This window comes from Anas acuta, chromosome 1, assembly GCF_963932015.1.
Source record: "Anas acuta chromosome 1, bAnaAcu1.1, whole genome shotgun sequence".
Taxonomy (NCBI): Eukaryota; Metazoa; Chordata; class Aves; order Anseriformes; family Anatidae; genus Anas; species Anas acuta.
Genome location: NC_088979.1, coordinates 161842460 through 161863616, shown reverse-complemented (window position 1 = coordinate 161863616; position 21157 = coordinate 161842460). Strand labels below are relative to the sequence as shown.

Sequence of the window (21157 nt, the reverse complement as noted above, 5' to 3'; positions counted from 1 at the left end):
ACAGGAAGCAATAAAACTTTTAAGAAGCGTATTTATAAAGTCTGTAGGCAGTTTCTCACCTGTACTTAGAGAGGCTTGAAACGTCGTTGTTGTGCTCACTCCTACACTCCTCTTCGACTCCAACATCTGCCTCACTGTGCCAGCATTTCTATAGAAAGAAGCTTCAGTTAGCATTTCTCAATCCACCACCATCAGGTATTATGATACACAGTACAATGGTGGGGGGAAAAATATTTTACAACTGCTCTTTTCATTAATATTTTCTAAACCTATTTATTTTCTGCCCCCTATGCAATTAACTTTGGATAGTCCCCTAATAAAAAACAAAAATCCTCACAAAAACAAAGCCCCACAGAATATTTAATTTCAAATTTTCAAATGCTTGCACTGAGTCTGCCTTCTGCCAACAGAATTTTTGTTTCCTTGAAGTTAGACTTCCATTTTAATCTATTATTTCTAACTGCTAAAACAACCCCCAATTTACCTAGGAACGGATTCAATTCTGTCCATTTGTGAATTCTGTGAAAGAAAGTGGAATTTTCCAGTTGAACAGCAAAATGAAGGAAAAGGGAGAACACTTTTATTAAAAACAAAACAAAACATGAACGATCTTCCTTTACATGAGGTATTACAAGTGTCCTACTCTACATTTTACCATGGTCACAGCGACTTGCTTTGCTTACCGGTATGTCGTATTGGTTGTGCTCACAGTGTCACTTGCTGCTTTCACTGGAGACAGAGGTGAGTTTGGTGGGTTCTACCAAAAACAAAACAAAACAAAACAAAAACACACAACTGAATAAGCTTGCAAACTCATGGTTTAATTATTTTATATTCATTCCTTTCTGTATGAGGTACAAATTTGCTGGAGCCAAAATCGCGCAGGAACTTGACAGGATTTACAAGTCACCCAAAGCCTATTTGGACCTACCCATCTCCTTTTCTACATCCTCCCTCTTTGTAAGTCTCTCGTCTTCAGTTTTTTATAGCACAAGAACCAAAATTTCTTTCTGGATTTTTATGGACTTTTAGCTTCAATTTCTTCACGATAAATAATCCAAAATATTTATTCTAGGCACAGAGAAATACTTCTGTTTGTATTCATTCCTCTCCTCTCCTCTGTCCCCAATACCTGGGATTCACTCTGTACTCTTTATATTGAAGTAAATTACATTTACTTATACATAATTTAAAGAACTTTCACACTAACAGTGTATAAGGGACATTCTGTGCAAGTGAGAATTACATAACAGGTGTTAAAGACCCTTTTCTTTCATATCACTTTGTTTTACCCAAGTAAGATAAACTTATTTCTGAACACCACTGAACCCAGTCTCATCTTTTTATGTATAAAATTCCTTTATTCTTCTATACAAAGCTTAGGCTAGCTCAGAAAAGCAAATACAACGAATGCAGTTCTTACTTCCTGTCTTTTCTTCAAGTCCTCCTTGGCTGCACCAAACCGCTTTGTCAATCTAGCAACCTTAGCCTAAATGGGAAGAAGAAGAAAAACAAGGAAATCCATAAACATCCTCCCCAAGAACCTGTAAAGAAATTACACAAACCAAAAGATATACGTCTAAGAAATCAATACAAAAATACTGTTGCATCAGGGGAAATTTTTCTTTCCAAGAAATACAGAGCTACCATATCATTTCAAATCAGCAGATAGACACGTGTGTATCACAATTACACCTTAGACAAGAATTTTCATTGCTATTCACAACTGCACAAACATAAACCATCTATTTGCTTTTGTTTTTTTCTCTCGTCCCCACTTCTCTCTGTGAATCAAAATGGCTTACATAACAACAACTACAGGAAACTTAATACTAAATGCTGAAGATCTTACTTTTTAAATTTGACTCTAGAATCCAATTCAATACACAACCACTCACCTGTAGTTCAGTAAGCACAGTTTTATGCCTCTTGTTACATTCTATTTTCTCTATTCTCATTTTCAAGTCTGCCAGAGTCTTGTCAAATACAGCACACTGTAAAGCAGCAAGTTTTTCTTCTAACAGTCTCTGGATAACCTGCCAAATTATTAATTAAAAAAAATATATATTAATATAATCTCAAAATTCAGAAGGATGTCTACAAAAATATGCTTGACTCAAAAAGAATCTTGCCACAAAAAGAACAATAACAATGGCTGCACTTTATCAATCAAAGTTATTATAGTCACCAGTAAGCACAGCTAAGCAAGGTTTCTACATCTATTTTGGCAAATAAACATGCCCTTTCTCTGCCATTAAATCAAGAAATTAATTAATTTAATTTAAATATATATGGTTTTATTACTGATAAAAAGAACACTAACAGAAAATATTATCATAGTGTTGTGTTTACATAGGCTAGTTTTTCCTCTTTCTTTTCTACTCTTTAAAGGGACAATGGCATTCAAAGAATGGAAACTAAAGATGTTCAGCAAAACTTTTCTTTTTGATATGCACTTTCCTCCAAGCAGAAATGGCCTATATAGCTTTTGTTGCAGAAGCTAAATATGGAAGAGACTGATTTCTACAAAGTTTACTTATTACTTTTATTATTTCTCTCCCGCTCCTAAATCATGACTATTGCAGCATAAAAATCTTCCTTAGGAAAAAGAAATAAACAAGCAATGAAAGTGGTTAAGTTTTCTGGATCCTACATCAGCAAAGCTACAATACACATTAGCATAGCCTGGATTCTACATAAGCAAAGCTACAATAGTACTAGCTAGTTAACTAATGGAGTAAGTGCACAATATTTTTCTTCAAGAACATAGGTTTCTTCACACACCAATGGTGCAGTCAAATAGACAAGTAATAGCTCTACAGAAGTCTGCAAAACATTATGTTGATTACACTTTTATTTGGAGAGAGACCTTCCTTAAAGTTGGGTACAAAAAGCACAACTTATCACACTGTATCACACTAAAATGTCACCTTCACTGAGGTTATTTTGGTCTCCATCTACAGTCACACGAAGCTTAAAGAGTTTAAATGCTTAACACATTCCAAATACATGTGTAACTTCTGCAGCACAGTTTCCAAATGATATTTGGTTTCTTCTTAAAAGCAGAGTTATGCAGAATTTTATAAATTAAACCACCATTGTTACTTGAATTATGTACAATTTTAAACAAAAAAAAGAGAAAGTGTGTGGTGAGGGGGAGCAAGGATGGTGTGGGAAAAGACAGTTATTTCTAAAATGCTAAGACTAGAGACAGATATGGTGTGTCCATCTTCATTCTGCACCTCCACTGTACCTTTTGTAATTTTTGGTCAACATCTCTTCTGGCTGTAATTTTTACTTGGAGTTCTGCTTCATAATCTTCTCCCACATACCGACGACGTTTAGAATGTACACTGTCCATATCCTCAGATTTCGAACGCTTTCTCCTGGACACTTCACCTGAAACAATTAGATAAAACTGCTGGTGAGGAACCTTAAAGACACAAAACAAATAAATAGGTATCTGCAGAATAACATGGTTATTATGAAGTTTCATTTTTTCCTAGTGTAAGCATTTTTCATTCTAAAGCAGTAACAATGCCTTCAGGAAAACAATGTATTTGATGACACTGAAATAGAACAACAGGCCCTTTGATTTCCATACACTGCTGCTGAGTTCTGCTTTGTGATTCACCAAACCACACCCTCAAATCGATCACTCTACACCACCACCATTCCCTTCTCACTTGCCTCTACTTCTTCCTGCTCCTACCAGCACCATCCTATAATGCAACATGGCTTCTGAAAAGCAAAACACAACCATCTTCTAAAAAAGTTATCCTTTTCTCAGTAACCTCTTCGCCAAGTAAAACTTCTGCTTCGTTCTGCCTGTATCAGCACAGAGCTCTTTCCTACCCTTCATTACTTTTTAACCTGCATGACCAACCCGACTGAGAAAATAGTCAAAACTTTGTAAACCTTTTATTATTATTATTTTTACTATTTGAACAAGATGGAAAGTAAAAATCTGATGAAAGAAGGGGCCCCAAAAATATTAAGTTTAAATTTAACATTATAGATGTTATTTTCATTGCAGTGATGAAGTATATAGAAGAACCAAAGAGAGACCTCATTTTCTCTTCCAGCTCCTGGCACAGTATCCTCTTAGTGACACGCATAAAAATGACATGCCTAGGTAAATTATCAGTAAGGGAAGCTATAGAGCATACTGTGGGCATGTACCCAGCATCCAAACACCATAACCTCCAAACCCCCAAACCCTTCACCTCAAACCTGAGGGTAATTCAGAAAGGCAGAATTAGTAGTAGATAAAGAAGATTCACTGAAACTGAAAAAGCACAAGAAATAGCTGCTTTTCATTCTTATTTTTTCTTTACTTTTATTATGTATGCTGTGTGAGTTATATTTCTAACTTTACAGAAGCAGTGGCAGAGGAAGATGAATTTCTTGCCTACAGGTGGTGCAAACAGTGGGACAGTTATGTCACCAAGCCAAAGTAGCTATGTCAGTATGTCAGGGAATGGAACATCAGAGATAATTAGGAAGAGATAGACTAGATAAACCGTAAGATCTTGCAGCTTCAAGAACTAGAACCACCAGCTATATCAAAGGATGTATGGGCAGAACCTGAGCTTATCTAGTTGTGAAATAGAGACTCCCATGACGACGAAGGCTGGAAGCACAAGCACAGTGGCTCCCACTCTGCCTGCAGGTACACAGAACAACAGGATTGGTTCACCACTGTCATGGCAGATGGCTGGAAGCTGTGCCCAGGGGAACACCTCAATTGCCTAAGCAAAAAATGAAGCATGCAGGGATGGAGTTAAGAAAGGCAAAGGCCACCTTGAGCTGAATCTGGTGAGAGACATAAAGGGCAACAAAATTGGCTTCATCAGCCTGGCAACCTTCTATGATGAGACGACTGGTTTGGTGGGTGAGGGGATGCTGTTTATCTTGGTTTTTAGTACTGTTTTTGGTACCCAAAACATCGTAAGAGAAACCGACTGAGTATGACCTGGAAAAATGGACAGCAAGAAACTGGTTCAGCTGCTGGGCTCCAAAAGTTGTGATTGGCAGCACAAAGTCCCATTTGAGGCCAGTCACTAGTAATGTAACCTGGGGGTAAATACCAGGACCAGCACTTGCATCTTCATTTATGACTGACGTGACAGTATAGAGGGCACCCTCAGAAATTTGCAGAAGATACAAATCTGGAAGGATTGGTTGCTACACTATATAGTTATGCTGTCAGACTGATTTTGACAAGCTGGAGAAATAGGTAAACAGGAACTTCATGAAGGTCACAAAAGAAAATGCAAAGCCCTACAGTTGAATACGAGTAGGCTTGGGTACCAGTCTAGGCCGGGAACTAACTGGCTAGGAAGCAGCTTTGCAGAAAATGTCCTGGTAGTCCGCATGCACAGGCATCCCTTCCAACCTCAATGATTCTGTGTTTCTAATACGTGCCATCAGTGAAGCATAATAGTTTTAACATTACATACTTCTCTCTGTGTGTTTGTCATCATCTTTGTGGGCGTCTTCACTGTCTTTGTCCTCTTCCTTACTCTTTCTTTCCTCCTCCATCTCTTCTATAAACACAGGAAAAAAACACGCATTATTTATGTTGACCCATCGAAAGTTGGAGAGTCCTATCTTGACTAGTGAGCTTAGAACATTTATTTTTTTTAAACAACAACAATCCAGGGGAGAGAGAAGTACGGCACAGGGAAGCGTTTAGAGATTAAGAAAAAAAAAAAAAAGAAGAACGGTAACTTTAGAGCAAAATTTTGAACTACTGTACAACACAGATCCACGTCTGGATTCGCTAAGCTTCAAAATCAATACAGTGCCTCAAAGTTAGCTCTGAAAGTTACATTTAGGAAGAAAGTGTAAAAATTCAGTAAGAAAATACTAAGATGTTTATTTCCATTTGGAAAATTTGTCCATAATCTTGATAGTAGAAAAGGCCAAAATTCTTTTTTCTTAGCAAGTATTAATTTTCATTTACTTCTTTCCTAGTAAAAAGCATCACAGTTTAAATCTAGTCATTTAAAACCTACAATTGAGGAAGTTCTTTAAACAAAAACAACCATGCCTCATATCCACACAGCTTAAAAGGAAACACTAACACCTCCTGAAAGCTGCACAAAGTGACAAATTTCCATCAACTTTTATGCACATTCCATGAAATTTTACTGTATTTCACAGAGACAGTATTGCTGCTTCCTGTGCTTGCTAGATAGAAAAATAAAATATATGCTAAAATTTATTCAGAATATAACAGAATAAGTCAACACTGCTATATAACACTTGATCTCTACATTGCTGTAATAAAAAATAAAATAGAAATTGAATAAGAGTCTAAACATGATTTTTTAGAGGAAGTTGCAGTTGCACAGATATACTGATGCTCTCTTAACACTAAATGTTATTTCTATCATGAAGACTATTTCAATGATTTAAAATAAAGTTTCAAAATAAATCAGCAAAGGAGTCAAAAAAACAAACTGAAATTACAAAAATTTTTTTTTTTTCATTTAATTAACCTATGCAAGAAATCATGGAGATTGAAATCACACAAATTCCTCAAAATCAACTTTTTTTTTTTTTTAATGTAACAAAACGTCATAGTGCCAAATGCCAATTTTAAAAGACCTTCAAGATAAGCTTCATGGTTCCAAAGGAGGCTCCTGAAGTTCAAGAGTTGTTTTTCCAGAAGTTGCAGATTTTAATATGCAACTGAAAGATGTAAACACTCCACAGAAAGATACACATATGTAGGGTGTCTTTAACATAACATACTACAAGCTTCAAAGCTGTGGTGTTTTGTTTTTCACTTCTGCATGGAGACTAATGCTATTACAGAAAACCAAGTAATTTGGTAATATTGTTATCATTCTATTTCTCAGAGTCTTCCTAGTTAGCCACATTATTTGCTGTAGATGTGAACAAAAATGGTTTGTTTTTTTTTTTTTCTTTTTTTTTCCTACATTTTCCTGTTGATGAATGGCTGAAAATACCTTTTAATAGCTTTTACAGCTGCAACCATTCAAATCTGCTTAGTAACTGACTGAATGCATATTTGGATGTCAGCTCTGCCAATATATATAAATGGAAATAAAAATAATGAATAAGCTTAAGCTTAGGGAAATACGAAGTATCTACAAATATTCTGCACTGCAAAGTAATACTCCCATTTTGCCATCATCCTGTAACCACAACATTCTCCTTATAGACTGGCTGCAGCTCATGTACTCAGACAATAGCCACAAGAAAGCACAAAACCTAGCCCTCATAATGCTCAATCAACCCCTACACAAAAGTTTTTACACAAAAGAAATGCCGTTTTAAATGATATTCTATCTATTAAATGCTACAGACTTCTACCAATGTGACACATTTTTGCAAAACAGTATTTATCATGCTCATGTCTAAAATCAACTTTGCAGCTATTCATTTGGACACCTTGTGCATCACATTACTTTTTTGCTCCCTGGTCTAAGTTTAGTCCCTTCATCAGACTATTTTTTTTCAGTAGATTTCATTCAAAAGGATCACACTAGAAAGAGATTTGAAGTCCTCTGTTTTGGTATCAGAGTATTTCTAATGGCTTTACAAATAATTACATTTTAGTTTCTTATGTGTTTGTCTTACAAAACAGCAATTCGCGTATTCTCTAGGACAAGATAAATACCCATTACTCCCACATTTCCACAAATGGCCCGTCTCTTGCTTCCAATGGATACTTTCTCTATATGAAGTTACTTGTGAATTACCAGAACACATACGGTTTTTGAACAGGATCTGAAAAGTTACCTGGACATAACTTTTTTGTTGTTGTTGTTGTTATTAATTATTATTATTATTTTATAACCAACATGTCTAAATTGTATGTCTGAAGTACATATTTATTGAATTTAACACTTCTCTATGCCACCTTTCAGATTTTTAACTTTTTATTTATGAACTCCAGAGAGATCAGAACCGTACTGCTGGGGATGTAGCAGGTTTGTGGATAAGTCCCCATGGAAGCTCATCAAATCAGGGGGGATGCAATAGGGCACCACCAGCAGTCTTTCAACTGTGGGATGTACTTCACATTCACGCAGTGCTGAGAAGATGACTTATCTATGTACCTTCAGTATACTGCAGAGCTTAACACAATATTCATTTCTGACAACTACCAGAGATCAGACCTTAAAAAAAATAACAATGCAACAGACTACTTAGTACTAGTTACTCAAATGATTGTTTATTCTAGAGAAGATGCTCTACAGAATGGTGTCCCATGGAATTACGTTCCATTTTGCTGTTTGAAATAAAAAGGTCTCTTGCAAGAGCTTGCTGTCATACCACCTCTATCTTGTTCAAACTGACAATCAATCTGAAAGCTAGCAACATACCTAACTAGCAAGTGATTTTACTTGTAGTTGGCCAACAAAATACAATCAGTGGCACACAAGAGCCATAACCAAAGAGTCTAGGTAGGGGCTATGACCTGTAAGGGAATCCTGGGGAGCAGCCTCACTGAAAAGGGCTTGGGGGGCCCGGTGAGCAAGCTGAACACGAGCCAGCAGTGCACTGCTGCAGCAATGAAGGCAAGCTGGATTCTGGGCTGGCTCTGCAGGGGCATTACTGGCACAGATGGAAATGTGATCATCCTATTCTACTCAGTGCTTGTCAGGCTGCATACGGAGTGCTGTACCCTGTTCTAGCCCCACAATTCAAAGTGATGCAGTCAGATCAGAGAGGATCCAAAGGGCTGGAAAAGCTGCCTTGTGAGGAAAGACTCAACACGTTATGTCTTTTCACCCTGGAGAAAACTCAGATGGATCTCATCATGATATTCAAGTACTTAGAGAGAGCAGTGTCTCTCTCTTCACATAGAGCCATGTGGAGCAGGCAAGGGACAATGGGTACAAGTTGCACAGGGAGAGATTTTGCCTTGGTGTAAGAAAATATATATCTTTTTTTTTACAGTAAGAACAATCCCTCACTGGAACAACCTCACCAGGGATGCGGTGGAATCCCTATCCCTGGAGGTTTTCAGGATGCAACTGGACAGCGTTATATAGGGGCACCTGGGCTCCCTTCTCCCACAGAAGGTTGCTGATCTTTTGAGGTCCCTTCCTGGGCTGTTCTATCATTCCATGAAGAGTTTCTCTCACACAGCCTTGAAATTGGGAAATTAAATATGAATGTTTTCTTCTACAATGCAAAGGAAAGATCTGATAGCCATATGAAGTTTGTAGGTTACCTAGTCTAACACTTGTGAATTTGTGGAAACATGCTACTCAAGAGGCAGTAGCAGAGAACCCTGATTTAAAAGGATTGTTAACATGGGAGATAATTAGGCAGAAGTCTGCTGACTTTATCTATTTGGTATCATGTATAGTGCTGTGTCAACACAACAGCTTTTCTGCAGGAAGCACCATGTCTGAAGTTTTTTTTGTCACTCTTATATCCACTGTAGAAACTGGGATTTCTGTGTCTAGCAGCTCTAGATCTGCTAAGGGCGCCTAGCTCATATTGCTACTACTAGGACACTGACATTATCTTAAATGCATTCAGTGTATTTTACAGGTATTTGTTTCTCAAAATGTGGTATTAAGTGAACATTAATTGATGCTTGATTACAGAGATTTAAAATATTTATATTGATCGTGATGTTTTCTATTCCGTATTTTTCTAGCACCCAAAACCAAGCATAGCATCACTCTGCATGCACATAGAAGTCTTCCAGAGTAATACATTAGTCAGATTTCAATCTTGAGCGAGGAAGAATATCAAGCTCCTTATAAAGCATTTTCACTTTAATTTACAGGGTCTGTCATAAATACTGTCCAATGATTAGAATTTGTGCAGTGCTTTTTCTAAACAGAAGTAGAGCTGTATATACAACACTAAAAGAGGGATTATGCACCTGAGTAGGTTTCCAAGTTACTGGAAGTTTCAGTATCCACAAAATCCACATCACCGTAACACATCCTTCAGGTTCAAGTCCAAGCGAAGATACTGTCAATAGCCTCTTCCAGTTCCTTTTATACAGTCTCAATGTTTTCAGACATTTTTAAATGTTTTACATGTTTTGGGAGTCCTCTCAGATAGTGTTATTTTAATTAATATGAACGATGAGTACAAGGACAATTGTTGATCTGGGAAGTAGCAGATTAATGTATTTTTAAAGAAACCATCATGATCTAGACAGGCTGGAAAAATGGACCACCAAATGCTTTATGATATCCAGCAAGTACAAATACAAAGTTCAGCACCTGGGAAGGGAGAACCTTTGCAAGGACACGAGGGGTGACCACCATGTGGCTGGAGAACAGCTCTGCACTAAGGACTTGCACAGGCAGCAAGCCACACGTGAGCTGGCAGCGTGCCCTGGCAGCAAAGGAGGCTAACAGCATCCCAAGCTATATTTACAGGAAAAATAGCCAGGACATCATGGGAAGTGGCTACTGTCCTCTACTTGGCACTTGCTACATTGCTCTCTGCTGGAGACAAGAGACTGTTAAGGTGGCTGGGGCCTAGAAAAGAGGCTGAGGTAGCTGCACTTGTTCAGCATGGAGAAGACTAAGCTTAATGGGGACACTCCAGCTTTCCACTACCTATAGAAGTGGCCTGAGAGGATGGAGCCAGACTCACTGGAAAGGTGCATGGCAAAGGATGAGAGATACATGCAAGCACAAAGATATTCCAAGTGATAGAAGATAAAACTTTTCCAATGAGTAGACTGACACTGGAACAGGTTGCTTGGAGAGGTCATCCAGTGTTCACCAGTAGTAGCTTTTAAGACCTACCTGGACCAAGTCCTGAACAGCCTGATCTAATCTCACAACTGACCCTACTTTAAAAGCAGGAGAATTAACTAAATACCTATTGAGGTCCTTCCCCATGTAAACTATGCTCTTATTTGGTCACTCCTCCTCCTCCTGCCTATCACAAAGTACACAATCTACCAAGTGATTCCAACACAAACCACAATATTCTCTTATTTTTTAATTGCCATATTTTTAGTTGGAAAAAATCTGTAAAGGACTTCAAGATCCCAATTGATAAATCCAACATCCCTGAACCAGTCTTCCGAAGTCCATCAGACAGGGGTATGCCTCATTTCTGGTGTGCAAAATCCCATGGATCAAAGGTGCAGCAGTTGTGTCTTTGTCTGTCACATTAAATAAAACTCTTGTATCATATATTCAGCTCACAGTTGCAGGTACTACAGACCTCCTAAATCTTTTATTGGATGAACAAATCACATCCTCTTAAGCTTTCCAATATGAAGTACATTTCCTAAATGCTGAAACATCATTGCACCAGATCTCTGAAAGCCTCACATTAATCCCTTTTAGAAGTAAAACCAGAACTGGAAATATTGAAAAAAAAGTGGTTTCATTAGTGCCATCCAAGTATAACTTATTTTCTTTTTACATTCAAGAATTTTGAGAGCTATCTGTGTTATACTACAGGAACAAAAGTTCATGTTTACTTGTTTATCTGCCACTCACACGCTCTGAAGTTCTCTTAAACGCTGCTTTCTAGAAGATGAGCTGTATTCTTTGAAATGCTAACCGCACCATTTATTCTTAGCAGGTTGTACTTGGGTGTGCCGCTTGACTTCAGACTGTTACCAAAGACCAGTAGTAAGTGAGCTCTCTTTCAAAATAGCCCTGAAGGGCACAAAACAGCACTGCTGCAGAGAAGCCTCAAGTCAAGGTGTCTAGAATGTAGGATAGTGATTCTGAGAAAGACTTCAGGTTTTCCTTAGCAGTCATCCTCACCTGGTCAAACATGAGAGGCTAGAGATAAGGCAAGAACGTGTCAGCAGCTCCACTAGGTAAAACTAACAGTTCACCTAGTCTAGAATCCTACATCCAATGCTTTCCTGACAACAGCAGATGACCAAGTAGGAAAGAATGCATGAAGGATTAAAGAACATTGTTGCACTGGCCCAGAAAGCTCCTTCAGCCTTCTGAGAAGCTGCAGCTGGAAGACCTCCAAAGATTTAGGCTTCTTTTGTTTGATAGCCATCAAAAAATTACTCTTTCACAGAGAAAGTAGGTAAACTTTTAGCAGTCACAGTACTTGCTGTTAGCAAGAAGCTCCATAGTTCTCCACATGGAGAATTCTTTCTTCCATGCTTTTATCCTGCCTCTCAGTTTTCATCCTTCCTTCCATTTCTGTCCTTCTGGAGGAAAAGGCAGCAAATACTCTCCATACTAATGATTTTACAGATCTTCGTCACAGACCTCCTCCATCTCTTCTTTCAGGCTGATAAATACTTCTCTATTATATAGTTTGTTCTTTTCTAGAAGTTGCCTCTCTGACCTGCTATTAGTCAGAAAGCGAAGAAGCTGTAGAAAGATATGAATCAACTGCATGGAAGAGGTAAAGAGGAAATAAACTGGGACCCCACAATCCAGGTGGTTTCTGGAGTGTGCTGAAGACAATTTCTTGACATAGGTGATTGCTGAGACAACTAGGGGAGATACTCTGCTGGGTTTGTCATTCACAAACAAGGAAGAACTGGTCTGGTGCACGTAGGCCAACAGTAGATTCAATTGCAGGAACCACTAGACTGCTGAACTTAAAATCATACCAGAACTCAGCAGAAGGAAGAACATTACAGCCCATGCTTTCCAGAGAGCAGTTTTCACTTTGTTCAGGCTGTACACGGCAGCATCCAGAGGGAGACTGCCCTGGAGAGAAGAGGGACCCAGGAGTGCTAATTCTTCTTCGAGAGCCACCTTGAAACATGGAAACAGTCCGCTTCAATACATACAGTGTAGAAACAGGGTGGAGGAAAGCCAGCATGACTGAACATGGACCTTCTGACAGAGCTCCAACGTAAAAGGAATTGCACAGGAATAAACAAAAACATAGGGACATTGCTCAGTTCAAAACATATCAAAGCTTGATGTCCCACATTGACATTTTCCTCAATTTCTGTATTTATTTCCAGCATTCTTTGCTTTCTTCAACTTCCACTGAATTGATATTTTCACAAAACTACTATAATCCTGGAAAATTGTGCTTGAATAGTAAGCTCTATCTTTTTATCAAGTTATGAACATTTTTATACTTATTTATCACTTAGTAGTTAGCCACAGTGAGTTTCATCTGCCATTTTTATATATCAGTTACTCATAGAATCATAGAATCATAGAATATCCTGAGTTGGAAGGGACCCTTAAGGATCATCAAGTCCAACTCTTGACACCGCACAGGTCTACCCAAGTTCAGACCATGTGACTAAGTGCACAGTCCAATCTCTTCTTAAATTCAGTCAGGCTCGGTGCAGTGACCACTTCCCTGGGGAGCCTGTTCCAGTGTGCAACCACTCTCTCTGTGAAGAACCCCTTCCTGATGTCCAGCCTAAACTTCCCCTGCCTCAGCTTAACTCCATTCCCGCGGGTCCTGTCACTGGTGTTAATGGAGAAAAGGTCTCCTGCCTCTCGACACCCCCTTACTAGGAAGTTGTAGACTGCGATGAGGTCTCCCCTTAGCCTCCTCTTCTCCAGGCTGAACAGGCCCAGTGCCCTCAGCCGTTCCTCGTACGTCTTCCCCTCCAGGCCTTTCACCATCTTCGTAGCCCTCCTCTGGACACTCTCCAACAGTTTCATGTCCTTTTTATACTGTGGTGCCCAGAACTGCACACAGTACTCGAGGTGAGGCCGCACCAGCGCAGAGTAGAGCGGGACAATCACCTACCTCGACCTACTAGCGATGCCGTGCTTGATGCACCCCAGGACACGGTTGGCCCTCCTGGCTGCAAGGGCACACTGCCGGCTCATATTCAACTTGTTGTCTACCACGACCCCCAGATCCCTCTCTTCTAGGCTGCTCTCCAGCGTCTCATCGCCCAGTCTGTACGTGCAGCCAGGGTTTCCCCGTCCCAGGTGCAGGACCCGGCACTTGCTCTTATTGAACTTCATGCGGTTGGCGATCGCCCAGCTCTCCAACCTATCCAGATCCCTCTGCAAGGCCTTTCCACCCTCATTCGAGTCCACAACTCCTCCAAGTTTGGTGTCATCAGCAAACTTGCTCAAAATGCCTTCTATTCCTACATCCAGATCGTTTATAAAAATATTGAAAAGTACCGGCCCTAAAATGGAGCCTTGAGGGACCCCACTGGTGACCGCCCGCCAGCCTGACGCAGCCCCATTCACCATAACCCTTTGGGCCCTGCCCGTTAGCCAATTGCTCACCCATCGTATGATGTTTTTATTTAGCTCATGTCATCATTAAACTGTCATCTCAGTAGTCACTCTTCATTTTCAATATATCATGAACTCTGTTTCACAGAACAGTCCCTGGAACACATCCTTGTGGGTTTACCTTTTATTCTTCAAAAGATTATTGCCTGCATGAGGACTTTCTGTCTTATCCCCAAATGGTTCTGTTTCCATTAAGTTTTTGGTAAGAACCTATTTGTGTTTGGATATCTGAAATAATTCAAATATTTCAATCAGATCATCTTTGTCATGTACTTGCTTACTCAAGGAGCTCCATGGGTTTCTAAAATATAACCTCCCATTACAGATATCTTAAGTGTCACAGCACAGCTATTTTATATATATATATTTATATATATATATATATATTTATATATATATATACACACACACACAAATTTTACTTGAAATCAAGTTGTATTAATCTCTCAAGTTAAGGAAAGCCTTCTAATACTATTCTTTATATTGTCGTTTAGCCATGCTTTTTTCTTGTTTGTTTTTTTTTTTTTTTAAAGCTGTACATTTTAATTGAGCAGTTTGCACCTGTGTCCAAGATAGTGTCCTTAAATAATGTCCACATCATCTCAACAGATTTGATTCTAACAAGACTCTTTCCAAATGTTAGCCCTTTTGTTGCAAGATATTTTATTTATTCTACTTGGTTTCTCATACAATAGCGTTTCCTGTCCCTTCAACCTTCTGATACTTGTTATTGCAACCCTTTCACAGATGTAAATATTTCAGAACTTTAGTATTAAAATCATGTTACATTTAATACAAAATGGATCCCCAGAAGATTTGTTTGAAATATTTCATGGAAAATGAAATATTTGGAAAAACTTGAACTCCCTCCTCTGCAACTTAATGGGCAAGCTTTATGCAGCTTAGAATAGAATGCAGAAATTAACGTGTCCACTAGTTAAGAACACACTTCAGTGGCCAATTTTCTTTTCACAAACAGTCACAGTTACATCCACACAACTGTAAAAGTCGCAAACTGTTATAGCCAATAAACAAACTACTAGTCAAGAATTTATTGTGCCACTAAAACTGAAAAAAAAATATTGCTGGATACGATCATTTAAAGGCTTCTGCAAACTGTAGTTCAACATTCAGTATTCACTTACAGTCTTTTGCTTCAGAGCTAAAACTACACTGTGGTCACAGCATGTTTCTTCCTGACTGGCTAGGATGAGAAGAGACACTCTGATATCTTAATTTCATTCACATCCAATAAAAGAAGCCTTAAAGTGTGGTAAGAACAAGTATCAACGATTTATTTGGAACACATTTTACAGAAGGGACTCATAATACACTATAATTTCTACCCAAGCACACAGAGTGTTCTTTTCCTACTGCCATACCCCCACCCCACAACAGTGTGCACTTTTGCAATTTCAATGGAACATGGTTTTTATTACCTCAATAAAATCCTCTGAAGGAGCTATGGAATCTACCTGTTCTGTGTTTAACTGGCATAAATTTAAAGGTAAACACCAGAAAAGAAGGAAGAGTCTGAAACATGGCTGAAGAGACATATTCTTATCTCCCTGTCTCTAGTTATGTAGACACTCAAGACTGAGAATGTTTTTACAAGTTAGTGAAAGACAATTTCATCACTGGTGAAATTATGAGTGCTAATTTCCCAGAGACAGAAAGACACCTGGATCTTGTTTCGTCTACGGAACTCCTACTTAGTCAAGTAGGAATAAACACATTTGGCTTAGTATGATTTTCATTTAATTTCTACCAACAAAATAGCAGCATTGAAACAACAGCCTTCTTTAACCACAAATAAAGGGCAGCATCAATATATCTGTAAATTATTCATGTTTTATTTTTCACAAGTCAGATAGCATGATAGACTGCCCCATGTCCAGAAGACACATCAGATCCTTCTAAACTGTATGACAGTACCAGAGTATAGATAACATATGTTTAACATCAAGAACCTACCTGTTGCTTCTGCTAGCTACACAGAAGGACTATAGGACCAGTTTCATATACCTAATGCTTTCAAATGCCAGGCAGTTGCCATTAGCACCAAAATCAGATTTTAAAAAAAAATCATGCATCAAATCATGCACATGAACTGCGTTTTTTTCATGAAGCCTTTCTAATACTGTCATTTGGTGAAAGAAATTTTTAACAAATGCGAGTTGTGGCATGCCTGGATTACCAGTATGCTTTCATTCTTTCTATTTACATGCACGTTAAAGAAAGCTGTTCTCTCTTCTTCTACTCAAGAACAAAATTAACACATTACTTTATTTTTCTACAAATCTTTCTGTACCGTGTCCATCAGCTATCCACCTTTTCTATCCCTCTCCCTTCCCCCCTTGACTCATTTTGTAAAAAGAGGGGAGACACAACTGTGAGAGAAGGTCTCTGCTGAAATGACAATTTTCGGTATTATTTTCAGTCTTCCTAGGCCTCAAATTCCACCTGTTATTTCATAAGACTACATAAAATTTGTAAGACTCACAAGAGGTCTTTTGTTGGACCTCTGAACATGTGAATTTGGATACAAACTTTAGAAATTTTCCTAATACAGAATATGCCTGACTTAAAGTCATACAGGAATATACGCTGCCAGAATTGAATCCTTAAATAAAATTAGTTATGCAAAAAACAAAAGGGAACGAAGGCTATCATCTGGAATACAGTTTGATTCATTAAGAAGTTGTGTGCTGTCGGACACAGGTAATCTTACCTCTTGTCATTCTTAGTAAGAAGTAAAAAGAGGTGCTAAGAAATACTATGCCAGTGTGAGGTGTTACCAACACCTGTTGGCTTGCCTTTTTTTTTTTTTTTGCCTTTTTTTAAAAAGCTTTGCTGCTTTTTAGAGTTTATATATAATAAAATATAATTTAAATGCCTTCAATATTGTTTCATATTTGCTGCTCACAGTGCTAATTCAAGGACAAATGCTTACACCAGCAATGTTAAAGAATACTGGGAAGAATTAAAAAGTGTATTACTTCATTAAATATGGCTTACCACCATCATTTACAAAGATACTGATCTGAATTTCATCTGTGCCTAAAATTAATTACTTCGAAGAAGTTCTTTGGAGGAAATGTCCACATAATCCCCCATATATAACTGAAAGAATGGAATTCTTAGTTATTAATTTAGAAACATGTCACAAGTGCACTATTTTAATAAACGAACAAAACCCGAGACTTGAATCAAAACTACCAACTTAGAAAACTCTTACCTGGAAGACTTGACTTGTTTGATAGTATCACTTCAGCACACTCTTTCTCATCACAAGGATCCTCTTCGTCAGACAGTACTAAGAAAGCCTCCTTTGGCAGATTTTCATTGCTTTCTTGCTTTGATGGTGAACCCAAACAGTTGTCCATTTTCTCATCTAAATCTGGGGCAGCGTCATCTACTGGAAGCAGAGAACTTTTAGAAAAACAGCTCAGCTCATCTTCAGCAGGGGCTAATTTTTCCAAAATTGGAATAATTTCATCAGTTTCCATAGAGTCAGAATTCTCCAGGATACCTCCACTTGACTGATCTATTGCCTTCTTAGCTGTGGTTTCTGAAAGACTTCCAGTACTGTCTCTATCATCCTTTGGTTCTTGGTCAGCTTCCATACTGCTAGAGATAGCTTCTTCTCCAACAGCATCTTCAATACTTACTTCTTCATCCCTCTTTTCCTCTTCAACAGATGAATGAGAATTACCAATTATGTCATTTATCTGTCCTGTCTCTTCTGAAGAGTCACTATTATCACAGCTTGGTTTGTTTTCACCTTCTGATGGAGTGTTACTCTCTCTTTGGTCCAAACGATCTTTTATACTATTTTCTTCGTGGAATTTATTGCTACCAAGCACTCCATTTTCAGCCTCACGAGCTAGTGCAGTATCAGTTTTCTGCTCAGGCGTAACATTTGCTGGAGACAGTGTTCGTGGTTTAGGTTCTAGGCCACTCACTACACTCTCTGCACTACTTTCAGGACTTTTGACTTCCCTAATTTCGTTGGAAGTTGTTCTTCCTTCTTCAGAGTTAAGACAAAAATCCACTAGGCCATTAACTTCCTTCTTGTCCTCCAAACAGTCTGTATTGCTTAGAGAGGAATTTATATCAGAATCTCCATTCTCATGCTTTCCATTTAACAGTTTAACTTCAGCTGTCTTCAGCAAGTCCTCTTTAGCCTTATAGACAGCCTCAAGTTGTTGTCGATCACTTACTCTCATTGTTTTTCGTGCTTTGAAGACCTTTTTTTGAGGTTCATCTGTGCCATCCATCTTGACCCTTAAAAAACAAAAGATCAGTAAGAATGGTGATGGTAATTTATTAACTTCATATTACAGGTATTTCAAAGAAATACTGTAGCTGCAAGTTGCATTTAGCACATCGTTTAGCAGATTGGTTTAACTGTATCTATAGAAACCAAAACACTTAAATTTTGTTTGCCCTCGTAAGAAGTGAATGAAAGCTTCCATGCGTGTTGCACAAATATGTGTATGTAAAGATCACTGAGACCACACTATTACTTTAATAACATTATGCAGTAATACCATTACTATGTACTTTAAACCAATCAACTCACAGTATTATTACAGCAGAGCCACATATACCCTTGTACACCTTCACAGGACAAGGAAGTTTCAGACAGTCACACCAAAAATATCAGTCATAAATTGAAACACAGTTTGTATCATCGAATCACTGCATTCATTAACAGGAAAGCAAGAGATATTAGTTACATAATTAGGTTATTGCTCCGATACCTGATTCATTTTAAATATACTTATCTTCAATGAGCTATGAGAATCAAAGGCTTATGGGTTTGAGGCAGGTTAAGGTTTGTCAGCTGAGATAGGTATCAGCAACTATTCCAGTTCAGGCTAACATATTGTACATGTAACGCTTAAGCATTACATGATTAAGCTACTTTAAAGCCATTCCTAACTTTGGGCAGTAACTTAGGGGAGTGGCCTGGTGGCACAGTACTGGCTCAACATGGCAGCTGATCTAGAGGCAACACCTTAAATCTACTACCAAAAGTTCATCAACATTTCAAGTATTTTGCCCACACAGTAAACCTTTGGCACAGGAGTTCCTTGACGTCTGAGCCATGCTCTGTAGCAATGACGACACATCTACCACATCTACGTGAGAGAAGATGTCTAATGCATTTTTAGAAGCCACAGCCCTCATTATCATTGATACCAACTCAACCTGTTCTTCCTAAAGACGATGGTAGCAACAAGTTTACTGACCATGTCCTAAAGGATTTAAGAAAATAAGTTCTTGTACTTCAAAGCAGACTGACAGAGAGGTGTATCCGGGGAAGCGGACACCGATACACGGTCTCCCCTAGAATTCTGAGCAACTTCTCAGAATGACTGAGAAAAGAAAACTGCAGGATATGATTGTCCTATATAGCCACACGGTTACTTAAAGGAATCAAAGAATCATAGAAATGGTGGCCCAAAGAGACTTTTGGAGATCATCTAACTCAACGTCCCACTCAGAGCAGGACTACTGCCATGGTTTTGTGTGTAAATAAAAAGTCATAAAATTCACACAACAGAGACTCCTCAGCCTTTAACTAACCTGTTCCTTTGATGCACTAATACCTCTTGGGGAATTTTTTCCAGCCTGAAACTCCTACACTCCAACTCATGGCCACTGTACCATCCCATACCACTACAGTTGGCTCCACCTCCTTTGTAATCAAGCCTGCCTACAAGTACTAAATAGCGGCAAGACCGCCCTTTATAGCCTTCTCTTCAGCAGATTAAAGTCATTGAGCTCCTTCAGTCTCTTCGTAGGTGCTTTAGGCTCCTATCATTTTGGTAGTCCTCTACTGGATCCTTCCTAGTTTACTGTGAACAGCTTGTTTATGAAGGAAATCTAGCATTTCTGCATTTCCCAACTAGAATATTTGAAGATACAAAAGGAATATATATTCTGTGGTACAATATAAATTCAACTCAGACAAACTCAAGACCTTACAACCATGACATACTGTATTATGTAAACATAAGGCTTCTACCATCCTTAGGTACCATAATTTATGAAAGATACAGGTAAAATGGAAAGAGATGTGATAAAGATTTTTTTTGTCCTTTTCCATTTCTTATTAATACTGAATTCCTTTATACTTTGTTTCGATTCTTTTCTGCTTGACATTGTAGAATCTTCATATTTTAGTAACTGATGGAACTTAAGTAACAGATGCGTCCACACCTTGCAAACAGATGAAAAAGATCTTCAAAAAAGATTTTATCAGCTCAATTTACAGACTCACCATAATACCATTAAGAGAGTCTGAACAAGTTTCTGAACACAATTGTCTACTACTGTGCTGCCACTAGTGGAAGCAAAATGCAACACACCTACAGAAACACTGATTTGGAAAATCAGTTTACCTGTAAGTAAGAAAACATTCTCATCCCATAACCATTTCTAGTCAGATGAAACACAAACTCAAGATGAGTTGTTAATAATCCTTCCTAACCAGTCTACATAGTAAATACAGTATCTTTATATTCCTCTAGAAGAGAATACATGAGACAGTAATTTAACACAGTCCTGAAATTACGAGAAGCATAGAAAAACCTCTAAATATTTTAGAAGCATGTGTGCAGTCTCTGAAAGCATACACACTCCTTCTTCCCAAAAGCTTCAGCAGAAAGCTTTTTTAATGTCATTATAAAAGGTTGTATCAGGCTGTCACATAGAGCACTGATCGTCGTACTCACGGTTCCATGAGCGTAATCCCCTACAACATGCATGTTGTTTCAGAAGTATGTCTTGCAGAGTCGATTTTGAAAGGAAATAAAAAGTCAGGCTTGGCTAACCTTGAACAATTCTTAAGGCTCATGATAGGCAGCAGCTAAAGCCTTCTGTTCATCTAGTACAAGGATATTTGGCCTTTGTATCAAAATTAAATGAGTACATGTAGCTTGATTCCCCTGACTACAATGCTT

At 38.3% G+C, this 21157-nt stretch overlaps 1 protein-coding gene across 9 annotated transcripts in view; it reads right to left on the bottom strand.

Moving 5' to 3' along the window:
* The window catches only part of ATF7IP (activating transcription factor 7 interacting protein), a 104632-nt gene that overhangs the window by 32891 nt on the left and 50584 nt on the right, over positions 1-21157 (bottom strand). For 8 of the 9 annotated variants that reach the window (XM_068668988.1, XM_068668990.1, XM_068668989.1 and 5 more), the window contains 7 exons: positions 17422-18470; positions 5463-5549; positions 3254-3399; positions 1899-2036; positions 1424-1489; positions 684-757; positions 60-148 (listed from right to left, as the gene is read on the bottom strand). In XM_068668988.1, the coding sequence (XP_068525089.1) occupies positions 60-148; positions 684-757; positions 1424-1489; positions 1899-2036; positions 3254-3399; positions 5463-5549; positions 17422-18463 (1642 nt within the window). In that variant the 5' untranslated portion in view covers positions 18464-18470. Of the gene's footprint in view, positions 1-59; positions 149-683; positions 758-1423; positions 1490-1898; positions 2037-3253; positions 3400-5462; positions 5550-17421; positions 18471-21157 lie in introns of those variants that run through there. The other variant, XM_068668987.1, reaches the window with a different exon arrangement.